Source organism: Desmodus rotundus, chromosome 9 (assembly GCF_022682495.2).
Source record: "Desmodus rotundus isolate HL8 chromosome 9, HLdesRot8A.1, whole genome shotgun sequence".
Classification (NCBI taxonomy): Eukaryota; Metazoa; Chordata; class Mammalia; order Chiroptera; family Phyllostomidae; genus Desmodus; species Desmodus rotundus.
In genome coordinates this window covers 14,934,216-14,948,482 of record NC_071395.1, presented here as the reverse complement: position 1 = coordinate 14,948,482, position 14,267 = coordinate 14,934,216, and the positions used below count along the sequence as shown (strand labels likewise).

Below are 14,267 nucleotides of genomic sequence, written 5' to 3'. Positions count from 1 at the left end.
AAGTGTTACTAATAATTTAGGCCAAAGGTCTGATTGCCAATAGTTATTAATAAGCCTGTAACTGTAGAGTATATAATTAAATTTGAACCGTAGGTCCTATTTTTTGAAGTTCTAGAAGTAGAAAGATACCGGGCTATGAATTTTGAGACTTAGATATATGAAGAGTGTGTTTATAAGTCATAAACACAAAGTATTGGGTTTTGTTCATTTGAAGAGCTCATCAGTCAGTCAGTCATCTTCGCAGAGTAGCAACCCATGTGTCCAGAGGAAGTCATCACATGCAAGTGATAGAAAAGGAAGCCGGCGGAGAATGGATACTGAAGAGCGAAAAGATAAAGGTACGCTCCTTCATCATTTGAAAGCAGATGCTAGAGATCCGTGTCTGGTTTCCACTGGGAAAAGAACCCTTTTAAAGTCATGAAGCAATTTAATGTTACATGTCTCACTGTTGCAAAGAAACTGATGCAAGCTAAAGCTCATGTTCAGTGTTATTCTGAAAACTATTTTTCACTGACTAAAACGTGATTCAGGTAGTGCTTTTGGCTTTCTCTATCTTTGTTTTCTTTTTCTGACTTCAAACCTGACTAGTGGCTGATGGCTGTCTTTTTTTATCTGAATCTTTTACAGACTTGAGCCATGGACATACTCACCTGGATAAGAAGCCTGGGCCAAGCACATCGGAGGTAGATGTTATAAATACTAATTGCATCTTTTCTTTTTCCTAAACACTGATAATATAGCATAGCAGGCAGAAGCAGAAGGAGATGATGTTGGTGACTTCATCATTTTATAACTGTTGGGGAAGTAGAAACGTAGAGAAAAAAGGGGAAATGATGGTAGTGCTTAAGAATTCACTCAACAAATTGTAACCATTTCCTCCAGGGTACATCATGAAGACCTGTCTGAATTGGTGGAAAGTAGCTTTTACTTTCCAGTACTCGGTAGCAGATTGAGATTTTTAAAGGAAGAGTGTGCCCTTTGCAATATGTCCCCAATAAAAGTGCCCCAGTAGTTTGATAGGATAAAGATGTGCAGGCAGAGTTACCTATCTGTTGAAGACCAACCAGATGTAATTGAAAAGAAAAAAAAAAGCAGTTGATAGGGTTCCGTCAGGCACAGACAGGGCAAACTATAAAGGAAACATGATCCTAGAACGTGCGTCTTTGGAATACAAAATTGTGCTTTTTTGTTTGTTTGTTTCCAAAGAATGTTAGTGATGATAAATGTACAAGAATTTCATCACCATCAAAGTCAAAGAAATTAGAGTGCCCACCTCCTGCAGAACAAGTAAGTGCATTGTCGCATCTGACCTGGGGGCTCCAGTCTCTGTCTGGGTGTCTTAGCTCTGTATGTGATCATTTCAAAACAAACCAACTGTGTGGGAGATGGGAGCATGTGTTTTAGCATCATAATTTAGGTATAGCTATGATTTTTATAATTCTGTTTAGAATATTCTGTTGTGGGGTATAATTTTTATAGTCACCATTTTTTGGACATAGAAATCATTTTTTTGAATTGATTTTTGAAAGTTTTTATTTGGTACCTTGTGTTAGTTACTTTTATGGTGGGGTGACTTGGCAATTAGATTTTTGAAGGGAAATTAAGAATTCCTACTTTATTTCAAAATTTTTGAGTTGTTTGCATCCTTAACAATTATTTCATAGAAGGTAGGGAATCTAATGATTAGACTGTAATGAAGAGATTAGAAAAAATACACATTTAAAGAGCAATAGCACCAACTTATAAATGTAATCAGCCTAACCAGCTTAACAGGAACCCACAACTTTCGGACCAACTCTATCCACCAACTTAAAAATTTAATGATGAAGGCACCTGAGTTCCAGCAGACATTTTGATTATTGATCTGACAGGAGTGGAGAAAGGGCTTAGTCCTTGACTTTCAGTTAGCATCCTTTATGTCACTTAGAAAGCATGTAGTTTGGTGATACGTCTTTGTGTGAGGAGCTCCTCTAAGTAACTGATGACTTTATGGTGATTTCAATGATTTTGCTTCCTTGCCTTTTATTTAGCATTGAGTTCAAATTCCTTTTGAGGTTGTTTCTAACTTTACCATTGACTTCTGTGACTTTTGGCAGACAGTGCCTGGTTAGGATCAAATTTGTGTGAAATTTTTAGCAATTGTGTTTTTTCTTTCTAAGACCAGAAGGACCATTTATATAGAAACTGCAGTTGTATAACAGGTAGGCACTTCATGGTTCATTTGGTTAAAATGAACTCTTATCTTTTTTCACCCCTCTTGAAGAAGCCAGCAGAACATGTGTCTTTGTCAAGTCCAGCTCCCCTTCTGGTTTCTCCAGAGGTACATCTAACTCCTGCGGTGCCTTCTTTACCAGCCACTGTGCCAGCCTGGCCAAGTGAACCTACATCTTTTGGACCAACAGGTTAGATAAAAATTTTAGAAATCCAATGAAGCATCCAACACAAGCCTTCCAAGTCAGAGACTTCAAATTCTTGAGTGAGAGCTTGACCTCAGAGTTGGGTTAGATGTGTGGAGCCTCACAGAGCTTTTTGTGATCCTCTGCTTTGCTCTGCTTCCAGTGTGGGAGGCCTCCCCTCTCCCGCTTCATTTGCTGTTCCTTTCAGAGTTACCCTCAGCATCCTGGGAGCAAGATGTTTGAGCTGGTTATCTCCACTGGTTACTTTGGTTGCTCTGATTGCTTAGCACTGACACCACAGTTTGCATTTCCCGTGAACCAGCTCTTTATGATTCCCACCGCCCCCAACCCTTTGCGAGGCTCTGTCTACATATGTTAATGAGAGCTGCTGTTAGATGACATTGATGCAAAGCTTGTTTCCTGGGCTCCTTTTCTCCTGAGTGTCCAGGGAGGGTCCTTGATTAATATAGAAAGTTTCTTTATATTGCTTAAGTATACAGCTTTCTAACAGTTATATCATTTGTACATGATTCTTTTGTAGAAAATTATTTTCACCATTTTATAGTTTTTTTGATTCCTTTCCCTTTTTCTTGTAGGTGTCCCTGCTCAAATCCCTGTTTTATCAGTGACACAGACTCTGACCACTGGACCTGATTCTGCTGTGTCCCAAGCTCATTTAACACCCTCTCCAGTTCCTGTGTCAATACAGGCAGTTAACCAGCCCTTGATGCCTTTGCCTCAGACACTGAGCCTTTACCAGGACCCACTCTATCCTGGGTTTCCTTGTAATGAAAAGGGAGATCGAGCCATTGCACCACCTTACTCACTGTGTCACACCGGGGAGGATCTGCCTAAAGGTGAGGTTCTTCTCCAAGTTCACATTGATTTTATTTATCAAGTAGTGATAGAGATTCACTGAGAAGTGTAAGTACAGGCCAGGGGGCATGTTGCCAGGTTAGACAAACTTGGGAAGGCCAGCAGAGGTTCGGCCATTAGTTCATCACTCTCTTACTCTCTGTTTCACCTTGTGTTTGATTAGATTGTTTTTTATATGTTTAGTAGCTGTACCCTGACCTCCCCTTCGTATTTTTTTTAAAAACAGCCTAAATCCATTTTGAATTAAATCTTAATAATGTTAATAACCAGATAACTAAACATTTACTGAGTTTTCTCATCACTATGCCTACTGCTTTATGAAAAAATTGTAAGGAATGAATATAATGCAGGATAGCTGTCATAGTACTACATGCAGTAATATATATTTTTAAAATAATTTACATTTTATTTTTTCTTTTCCTTCCCTCCGTCCTCCCTCCCTTCCTTCCTATTTATTTATATTATCGTTTAAGCTGTTACAGTAGTTCCCACTTTTCTCCCCAGTTCCCTCCCATCCCCACAAGCCAATCATCTTTGTACATGAATCATCTTTGATTAATCCCTTCAGTCTTTCATCCTGTCCCCCAACCCTCCTGTCTGGCAGCTGTCAGTCTGTTCTGTGTATCTAAGCTTCTGTTACTATCTTGTTTGTTACTTTATTGTGTTCATCAGATTCCACATATGAGATCATGTGGCAGTTTTCTTTCACTGACTGGCTTAATTCAGTTAGCATAATGTTCTTAAGGTCCATCCATGCTGTTGTAAAATGTAAGAGTTTCTTCTTTTTTGCTGCTGCATTTGTCCCCTTCTTTCTTTAAAGGAATTTTAGTTGCAAAATTTCCTGTTTGTAGGTAAAGTGTAATACAATAACTATCTGTATGATCTGTATGCTCTTTACCTGGATTTTGTGGATAATTTTATTAGTCATAGCTTGATGTTTGAGTCTGTGGGTAACTGGCTTAATGTCAAATGAATACCTTAGCTGATATGATCCTGTTAGTCTTATTAATGAGTTAGGTTTATATTGATTTTACCCTTAACCCCCAACATTTTTATTTCATAATATTTTAAACCTCACAGAGAAGTTGAAAAAGAAATACAGGGAACACATGAGTTTCTTTCACACAGATTTAATTTAAATCCAATTTAAAAAAATCTCAATTTAAGATATTTTGGGACTTAGATAGACAAAAGCCTTTTGAACCTGGTATTACCCTATAGAAATAGATCCTGGTTTTGAATATATTACAGTTTTAAATCTATGTTTTACATTACAGGCTAGAGAAAACAATTCCATTAGGTAAAATTGTCTTTAGAACTACATATGATTTGAAAATAATGAAAAATGTGTTTGTATAATTTTAGTGAGTGATTAGTATGTTATTTATTTTCAGATAAGAACATTCTTCGATTCTTCTTTAATCTTGGTGTAAAGGTATTTATATTTTATCATTTTAAAGTTATCTTTAATAAGTTAACAGTTTTAAATTATTACTATTAATTATTCTATCAATAAATACCCTAAGGTTCATTAAATCTCATTATTTTAAGCAGTAGCATTTTCAGAACTGTGTAGTATGTTTGTTTTTGGTGGTGGTTGAGGCTCCAGTTTTTTGCTTGCTCTTCCTTATTTAAGGTCGGTGATTTAGCCCTGTGAGTATATTCAGGAGATAGTCCTGTCACTGGGCAGCCTGGTGGAAATGCCCTCGGTGGGGGTTAAGTGAGTCATCTGGGTTTGAAGTTCTGCTCGATCACTTTTTAGCTGTATAGCCTAGATGACTCGTTTAATGTATCTGAGCCTCGATTTTTACATTTATGTAATGGGACAGCATTCTTCCACCTGCCTCAGGTGTTGAAAGGATCAAATGAATACCATGTGGAAGTACTCCTGTGGAAGGTGGGGTGGTCACTAGTGGAGCAGAGGTATCCTCTGGGAAGTGGTCAGCCAAAAAGTAGTTTGTCTTAGAGAGGCTGGCCCCTTCTGTGTCCTTGTTATTGCTGTGCTCTCTCCTGTCTTGGATTAGTTTTTGTGGGTCCTAGACTGTTAAAATGTGAAATGAAGTGCCCTGCTGTAGCCACTGACCAGTTCATAAAAGGAGGCTTGGTTAATTTCACCATCTCCTGCATTGCATTGCCTAGTTTTATATTTACCTAGTTAATGTTGACTTTTAGCTAAACTGTTCAGTTAGCTGGTAAGTTTGTGTGTGTGTGTTGTGGTCTTTTCCAGATCCTTCATAGGAAAAGGATGTGGCATACTTCATTTTCAGTATTACCCTTGTCTGATTAGGAAGCTTTTATCTTTGTGCAGTGCTCTGCCATCTCCTGGAACTGTGGGGTCCTAACTTTGGGGGTCATCTACTCCTATACCAGCATATTTTTCTGGTAGGCCAGGACCAGACCAGTTAACGAGTTGGCATGGGGTCACACAAAGAGCTAGTAGTAGAGCCAAAACACAAATGCAGGTCAAGCCAAAGAGCCAGTGATCGAGGCACAAGTGGTTGCTGGTGGTGGTTTTTGAGATCTGTCTGTGTGGCTCACAATTATTTCCATGAAGTTATATCCAAAGGATGAAATTAATGGTCATGATAATCTGTGAGTGGGCTCATTATATTGTCTCAACATCTATACAGGACTTTGGGTTGGTTTCAGGATAGGACAAGGAATGGAGTTTTAGAGCAGTGACTTAATTTTGTAATGCCTTTTCATATTGAGTCTCACAGTGATACAATATTTGAACTGCAGATTATATGGTCTTTGCAGGCATAAGAAACTTATCTTGTGCCCACTCTAAACTTTTTTAACCCCCTTTTTGTTTATTATAACTGTTTTTTCTCTCTTTTAGGCATATAGTTGTCCTATGTGGGCCCCACATTCTTACCTGTATCCTCTGCACCAGGCATACATGGCAGCCTGCAGGATGTACCCAAAGGTCCCTGTCCCTGTGTATCCTCAGAATCCTTGGTTCCAAGAAGCTCCTTCTGCTCAGAATGAAAGTGATTGTACCTGTACTGATGCACACTTTCCTATGCAGACTGAGGCCAGTGTTAATGGTCAAATGCCACAGGCAGAGATTGGACCGCCTGCATTTTCTTCGCCTCTGGTTATCCCTCCATCTCAGGTGTCTGAAAGTCATGGACAGTTGTCTTACCAGGCTGATCTTGAATCTGAAAACTCCGGGCAGCTTCTTCATGCGGAATATGAAGAGTCACTAAGTGGCAAGAATATGTTCCCACAACCGTCCTTTGGACCTAATCCATTCTTAGGCCCAGTTCCCATTGCACCTCCTTTCTTTCCTCATGTTTGGTATGGGTACCCTTTTCAAGGATTCATAGAAAATCCAGTAATGAGGCAGAATATTGTTCTACCTTCTGATGAGAAAGGAGAATTGGATCTACCCCTGGAGAATCTGGATCTGTCTAAACAGTGTGCTTCAGTTCCAGCTGTAGATGAGTTTCAGGAAGCCAGGTGTGAAGACACACAGCACCCTCTCCCTGAAGCAAGTGTGAGTGAGCATGATGGCCGGGCAGAGCAGTTGTCCCAGACACCTAAGGCAGAGCCGGCTTCGGCCTCCCTCCCTGCCACCGCAGAGGGAAAGGCTCATCTTCCCACTCAGAATCTAAACAGAGAGAGAGAAGCTGTGCCTGTTGAACCTGATGAGCCTAAAAGGACCATTCCAAGCCTGAAAGAAAAACCAGAAAAAGCGAAAGATTCTAAGACTGCTGCTGATGTGGTCAGTGGGGCCAACTCTGTGGATGGCAGAATGCAGAGACCAAAAGAAGAGAGTTCAGAAGATGAGAATGAGGTTTCTAATATTTTGAGAAGTGGTAGATCCAAGCAGTTCTATAATCAGACGTATGGAGGCAGGAAGTTTAAAAGCGATTGGGGCTATTCTGGTAGGGGAGGATATCAGCACGCACGAGGCGAGGAGTCCTGGAAAGGGCAGCCCAGCAGAAGCCGAGATGAAGGCTATCAGTACCATCGAAATGGCAGAGGACGGCCCTATAGGGGGGATAGGAGGCGGTCAGGGATGGGAGATGGCCATCGGGGACAACACTCTTGATGTTAGAGCAGAAACCTTTTCTTAGGTGGAATGTTTCTAAAGGCTTTAAAAAAAATACATTAAAATAAAAACCCAAATTGGAACTATCTCCTCCCCTCCCCGTTCACCCTCGACTCCTATCTGGACAAGAGATTTTTGGCTAGCTGTTTAAAGGGGCAGGTGAATTCCTGGCATTGCCATTTTTCTTCGTTCAAAATCTGTTTATTTATCTGGTGACTGTCCCCATAAAAAGTAGAAAATAAGTTTGTTAAAGTATTTTTTATAAACAGCTTAATATAAATATAGATTTAGTGTTTGTTTTTTTTTCCTTATATAAGTTTAATTTCAAATGTTGGAAATGTGTGTTTATAGTGTTTACTAAAGTGACAAGAAAATATACCATTTGACACATGATAGATTCCAAAACATAACATTGCACCAAATAGAAATGTATATTTTATTATGCAATGCCTTAGTCATAAACTGGGCTCAAACAATTCTTAGGCTAAAACACTGTTGTCTTTTGAAATGCTTCCAACCCAAAGGCCTTTCATCTCAATATCTGTCAAACTTGAATAATGTCTTCTCTTTACTATCACACATAAGGCAGACTATTAACCTGTGTCTTAGAAATGTTGTATATAGTTCTTTTAATATTAATAGGGTATATTTTTGAATTTGGATATTTGTTGAACTTAAGATCGCATACAAGAACAGATCAATTTAAGAAGTAATAGGAAATGTAATGAAATGGCTGTTTCCACCAAGAATTCTTAGCACTGGTGTATATATGGTGCCTACTCGAAAGAAATGTAGATGCTATGCATTTTGAAAATAATCTGCATCTGTTAAAACTGCAGAAGTTTTTTAATGCCACTTTAACACTAATGCACTGACAGATTTAAATATTTTGTGAAAGAAATGTTAAAAAATTTTAGCTGACAGGTTTCTATAGAGTTACTGTGTTTTGTTTTCTCTTTGCACCATTGGTTATGGGTATCACTTTACATTTGCATGTTCAATTTGTCACAGCTGGAACTATTGTACAAAAAAAGGATGATTGTGACTTCTTTTCTAGAGGATGCTGCTAGAAAGCGGTTTTGCTTTGCATTTTATAGCTTGTTGCCCTTTGGGCAACATGTCTGATCCTGCTTCCTTCAGTCTTCACAGTATTTCACTAGAAGTTCCCTTTGCATGTTGCACTCTGTTCTCATTTGGAGATGTGACTCTCTGAATTAACACAGTATTCATTCATCTGTGTTACACTGTATAAATAACTGTAGCTTGTATTTCTCATTTGTACATACTAATGTGAAAATCTACCCTTTTTTATGTTCTCTTTTGATCAGGAAGTTTGAGTGCTATGCAAATTAGTAATTTCTCTTTGCATGCTATGTATTATATACTAAGCAAAATAGATTTTTTTAAAACAAATTACTTTAAAAAGCAAATACAATTCACTTGAATTTGACAAACTGAAACAGATAAGTTTTCTGGGTTCTCTGATAACTCATAGGAATGTTTGGGATGCCATCTAGGCTCAGTGAATCTCCTCTGTACTGTAATAATGGTTATTTTACCTCTGTGTCGTTTTAATTACCTAATGTCTGTGTAACTGCTGATTTGAGTAGTGATTAGCGTTTAGATGTTTTGTAACATAGGATTTTAGAGAGCACTTTGAAAGATAATATTTTATGATGGTGCTAGGTAAAAACTTTAAAGACTGAGGTGGTTGTATGGAAAAAAATGCTTAAGAACCCGTGGAAAGGAATTTGCTGTAACCTTCTGAGCTCGAACATTTGGGGAAGGTACTGCTTAAGCCATTTTTGTCTTAGTTAACATCAGTAGTTATGGAATGAGATTAGTAGGTCCTTCACTTTCAGCTCATGCTTTTTTAATGTAAGATTAGCTTACCATAATTTTTTATGAAAATCACCTTTAGATATTATGACCAGATTTAAAAGTTAAATATAAGTTTAAACTCAGGAGTCCAAAAGAAATCGCTATTTCCAGTGTATTTGGTTTTATTGACTGGGATTTAATCTCAGTTTCTTCTGGAAATATTGAAAAATTGGATAGGAAAGAATACTGTTCATTTCTTCACTGTCACTGTCTTACCTCAGCTGAGAAACAGAATCCTCTGGTTCCTGAAGGACATACTGATTCGCTTCCTGTTTCCCATGGTTTACCTGCAGGACATGGTGGGAACAGTGCTGAAAGAACTTTACAGAAGGTACTTCACTCAGTGACCTCTGGGATAAAAGGAGTCTGACTTTGGATAATTAGTTTAAAATTTAGGAGTCTTTGCATGAAGGTCAGTTTTGTTTTTTTCTTTAGGTTTGTTGTAAATGTATTAGTTTAGGAGATTTTGCCTTATGCTGAGGTCGAACTAGGGCCAAGCAAGCTTTTTGTGTTTCATTTTAACTTAAGTCATATGGTATGTTGCCATGACATATAATGTTTCTATATAGGAGGAAAATAAATGCTTAGAAGTGAGAATCATTTGTATTTTGAGTTGGAAATTATGGAACTTTGCTATTTTAGGATCATATACATTTTAAAGAACAAATGTTTAGAATGACCAAAGCCCACTTCTTTTGGCTATTGCTAAACTTGATTTTTGTCCCTTTTAGTATTGTGCATATCACTCTTCCTCAAGTTCATGTCTTAGATAAATTTTCACGCCTTGCTCCATGTACTCACTGGCAGCAGGATGTTAGCATGTGTGTAGTCCTCATCCTCTTTCCCGGTAAGCGCTGTCTTCACTTTCATGCTGACCTGAGCTCAGACCCTGCCTTGATCTGGCAGGAGTAGGCTTTCCCTAACCACAGTGCTGAGACAGCTTAGTTGATGCAGACTCTGGACATTCTTGCTTTGTGTTTCCTTTGTGACTCAAGGTTGAATTTAAATGCCTGTGAACTGCAAACTTGCTTATGATTGACTTGGTGCAATAAAGTTCCTTTCTGACCACTTCTGGTTTAGAAAACATTCAGCCATCCTAGAAACTAGCAATATTTATTTATGTCTCATTTATTTTACCTTTAGTTTTAGATGAGGGAACCATAGTCTTTCACTTGTGGGTACTAAGCAAGGTCCATTTTTAGTGTAGCTGAAGAGAATGCATATTTGGCTACACTATTTCTGTTTACTATGTTTTGCTTCTTATTTAATGTCTAAATGCTATTTTTGTTTAATAATAATGGCTTAGTTCCAGCATGTCAGTTTCAAAGAACTAAGGTTTTGCTACTAGTGTCAGCCTTTTACTCTCCCACTAATTGGGATGTTTCCCCCTGAAATAAATTTTAGAAAATCTAGAAGAGGGGCGGGTGCATGACTTAATGCTGGGAAACAGCAACTTCGGGGTTGAATTTACTTGAATGGATTAAAATTGCGTTGTTACAGAGCTAGAAAAAAATATAAGTATGAAAAATGATAATAGCCTTACACTGAGTACAAATAATACTTAAAAGCATGTGAAGATGTGATCATTCGTGATGTTACTTGTAAAAAAAAAAGTATATATATCTTTTGAAGTGTTGAAAGGAAATAGTACTTTATATCTTTATCATATCACTTTTTGTAAGTGTTGAATATATTCCTGTTTATTTTTCTATGTTCTGTTTTGTAGCCTTAACAAGTGTTCCAAACATATCTGAATGTATAAGAGTAAATGCCCTACATGGTGTGATGCTGCATTATATAAACTGTGTGCATATATTAAATTTTGTCTGTTGATTCTGCTTGTGATTCTTTGATTCCAGGGTTAACCAAGTAATATAGCATATAATCTTAAGAGGAATTTAGTAAACTTCTAAAAATAAGAGAAGGTTTCCATGGTTTTTATCCAGTCAGAAGATAATTCTAGTATGTCCAACTAAAAACCACGTGGGATTTATAAACTGTGGGGTAGGTACTGTTCTTTCCCTACTTTATATAATAATAATAATGAGATAGGTCATGTGATTTAATTTGATTAAGGTCATGCAACTAATTAGTGGTAGAATTTGGATGTGAACCTAGCTGAGAAGCTTTAAAGCAAGTTTGCGCTGCCTGATTTTCAGTATCTATGAAATGAAAATGTAGAATATCTGGGAGTAATTTACAGATTAAATGGCCCCTTTATTTTTTTAAGTTAGTATTCAATATTTGTGTTCTGAAGAAAGATAAAGCAAACCATTTGAAAGAGGGTTTTCTTTTCTTTTCGAATAAAAGTAGATCTAAAGTTTTTTAAGGCTGTAATTTCTTCATTGAATTAAGTCACCTAAGAGTTCGGCTAGTCAGTACTTCATTAACCTACTTACTAACATGTACTTTGTCTCAGAATGGTTTCCCCAGAAGGCAGAGCCTGAAACAAAGGCCTCACTCAAGGTAAAGTGTTTGGTAGAAAGGTGATCTAGGATCAGGGGCAATAAGCTGGGAAGGGTGAAGAAGTTGGTTCATCGTAGTAGCCAATGATTTTAGACTGCTTGAGGTGGTGAGTGAAGTATCACAGAACCTTAGAGGGCTAGAGGGAGAAAAGAAGAGGAAAGAAGCATTTATCTGTTAGCCATATGAGTGCCAGTGTCTTTTGCCAGTGATTCAGTAGAGAAGCCAACATGGGGAGGAAAGCAGGAGGGCTGTCGGTGTTGACTGGAACCCTTGAAGAACTGGTCACCTGAGATGGATAGGGTGAAAAGGTGAGACCAAGTGACCAGTGGTCCACAGAAGGTCCTGTCCAGGGTTTGTCTGGAAGTTGTCTGTCATTAGAAGGGCCTGCCTTTCACTTTGAATATTTTATATTTCCACTTAACTCTGACTTTTAGGTCCATGTCTAGGGAATAGTATGAGAATACATAAATTACAAAAGAAATAAGTAAATACAACTGCTCTTCAGAGACACTAAATTTATAAAAAAAACTCTTCCAAAAGTGAATCTTGCACTCAGAATAGTGAAGCCAGAGACATTGGTAAAAATGTTAGAATTTTTGTTTGTTTGATGTAGCTAGGAATTCATTAGAGCTTCAAAGTTAACTATTTAAAAATACCTACCATCTTGTGATCATTTAATTTTTCACACAAAATCGTCTCGTAAAGAAGAATGGGGTAAATACAAAAAATGAACAGTATGGTTAAGGTGGCCTAATGCCTTTCAGTAGTGCAATGAAACTGAACTGGCAAGTTACTGATTACAAAAAAAAAAAAATTCTGTTCAGTAAGCTAATTTTTTAACTAGTCACCTTCGGATGGAGTAGAAAACAAAGTCATGCTATGTATCTACCAAGGGAATATACCTGTTACTGTGTAACTTGTTGCATGCTTTCTGTAAGTTACTTTCTAACCTCACAGTTAATGAAAACATTTTAGTCCTCTGTGATTTTCTAAGGTATGTTTACAGATCGGGGGCCAAAAACGCAGACCAGAAGCCACACTAAGGCTGTACCTGACTGAGGAGAAGGGAATAGCAGAGTGTTGTGTAGATAGAGACTGACTTGGGCATATGTAAGGTTGGGAGCTGGAACAAATTTACTTTAAAGACAGGAGCACTCCAGTTAAAAATGGCGATAATGACAAAAGCAGAAATCTCCTATAGACAAGCCTCTCCTGGCCTAGGTTCCAGATTCTTAAAAGAAAAACCCACTGAGAATGTTAGGTTTGTTCAGGTTTGAGATTGAGGAATCCGCATGATATGATGAAAAGTGGTTCCAAGCTGGGAATACGTTTGCATCACCTAGTAGAAGCAAACTGAAAGCCTTTGGGCAGCCCTCAGGCAAGGAGTCAAGGTTATATTAACATAAAACCAGTTGGACAGTAGCTTAAACAAGTAGGGACTTAATTTCCCTTTCCTAAGATATCAGGAGGGAAGTGGCTGTTGGTCATGTTAGGACTAGCATCTTTGTGGCATTCTTGGCATTTCTCTTACTACTTTATGGGCACAAGAATCAGTACCAGATATATCTTTTATTAAGAAAGCAAGAGGGCTTCCAGAAGCACCCAAAAGGCTGCTACTTTCAACTTCATGGCTAGGACTGGGCCATGGCCATGGCCATGGCTAGCTGCAGCAGACTAGGAAAGTAATGAAGAGGATTGTCGTGACTGTCTTAGCCCAGTTCTGAACTATCGGGCTGGGCACACTGCCTACCCTATCAAGTTGCTAAGGAAGGAGGTGCTGGTAGTATGAGGTTAGGAAGGAAAGGAAGTGTGTTTGGCACACTAAACCGATTTTCACAGATAAAGCCTCACTGAACATCGGCACACAAACCAAAATTATACAAGGAAACAATCCAAGAGCAAGACATAGACAAAATACACAGTAATGTACGTGTTAAGTGGATAGGCTCTAAATGTTTCAAAAGGATAAAAGGCAATGGAATAGAAAAAAAAAAACCTGATCAACTGCTATCTTGATAATTCTAGCTGCTGCTCTGACTACTGGTTTTGCTTTCTCTTCAATCCCTGCTTTGAGCGTGTAAAAACCTCTAATGTGAGTCTTTAAGGCACTGAGAGTCCACTGCAGTCTGTCTGGATTCAGCCTTTCACCAATCTCTTCAGTGCCCATGCTGCTTTCTGCCTCTGAGCAAACATGTACTCTGCATTCCATGGATTATTTTATCATTTATCATTGTAGGTGCTATTTTTTTCCAGCAGCTACCTCCTTCACATAGCCCTTTCTGACTCCAACACAGCTATTTCTCGTCTGAACCACTGGGTGCTCATAATACACCAGGCACTGGGTTAAGTCTGACACACATGTATCTAAATGTTAATGAAAATGAACGAAATTATAGAATCAAGTAGTTATCCTGCCTTCCTACTTTCTGTGGTAAGTAGATTCATTCCTTCAATACTACATACATGTAGGCAAAGTACATGCTAGACACCAAATTATAACATTGAATTATAAGCAAAAAAGATATGGCACTGGACTTCAAGGTGGTAAAAACAAATGATTTCTTAACAGTTTATACATTACAAAATCC

At 38.1% G+C, this 14,267-nt stretch overlaps 1 protein-coding gene across 3 annotated transcripts in view; it reads left to right on the top strand.

Moving 5' to 3' along the window:
* Positions 1-11,047, top strand: part of OTUD4 (OTU deubiquitinase 4) — a 39,265-nt gene extending 28,218 nt beyond the window's left edge. For all 3 annotated transcript variants that reach the window (XM_045202752.3, XM_024568839.4, XM_045202751.2), the window contains exons 15-21: positions 215-338; positions 628-683; positions 1,207-1,287; positions 2,264-2,402; positions 2,993-3,253; positions 4,667-4,707; positions 6,115-11,047. In XM_045202752.3, the coding sequence (XP_045058687.2) occupies positions 215-338; positions 628-683; positions 1,207-1,287; positions 2,264-2,402; positions 2,993-3,253; positions 4,667-4,707; positions 6,115-7,332 (1,920 nt within the window). In that variant the 3' untranslated portion in view covers positions 7,333-11,047. The remainder of the gene's footprint in view (positions 1-214; positions 339-627; positions 684-1,206; positions 1,288-2,263; positions 2,403-2,992; positions 3,254-4,666; positions 4,708-6,114) is intronic.
* The last annotated feature ends 3,220 nt before the right edge of the window (positions 11,048-14,267 follow it).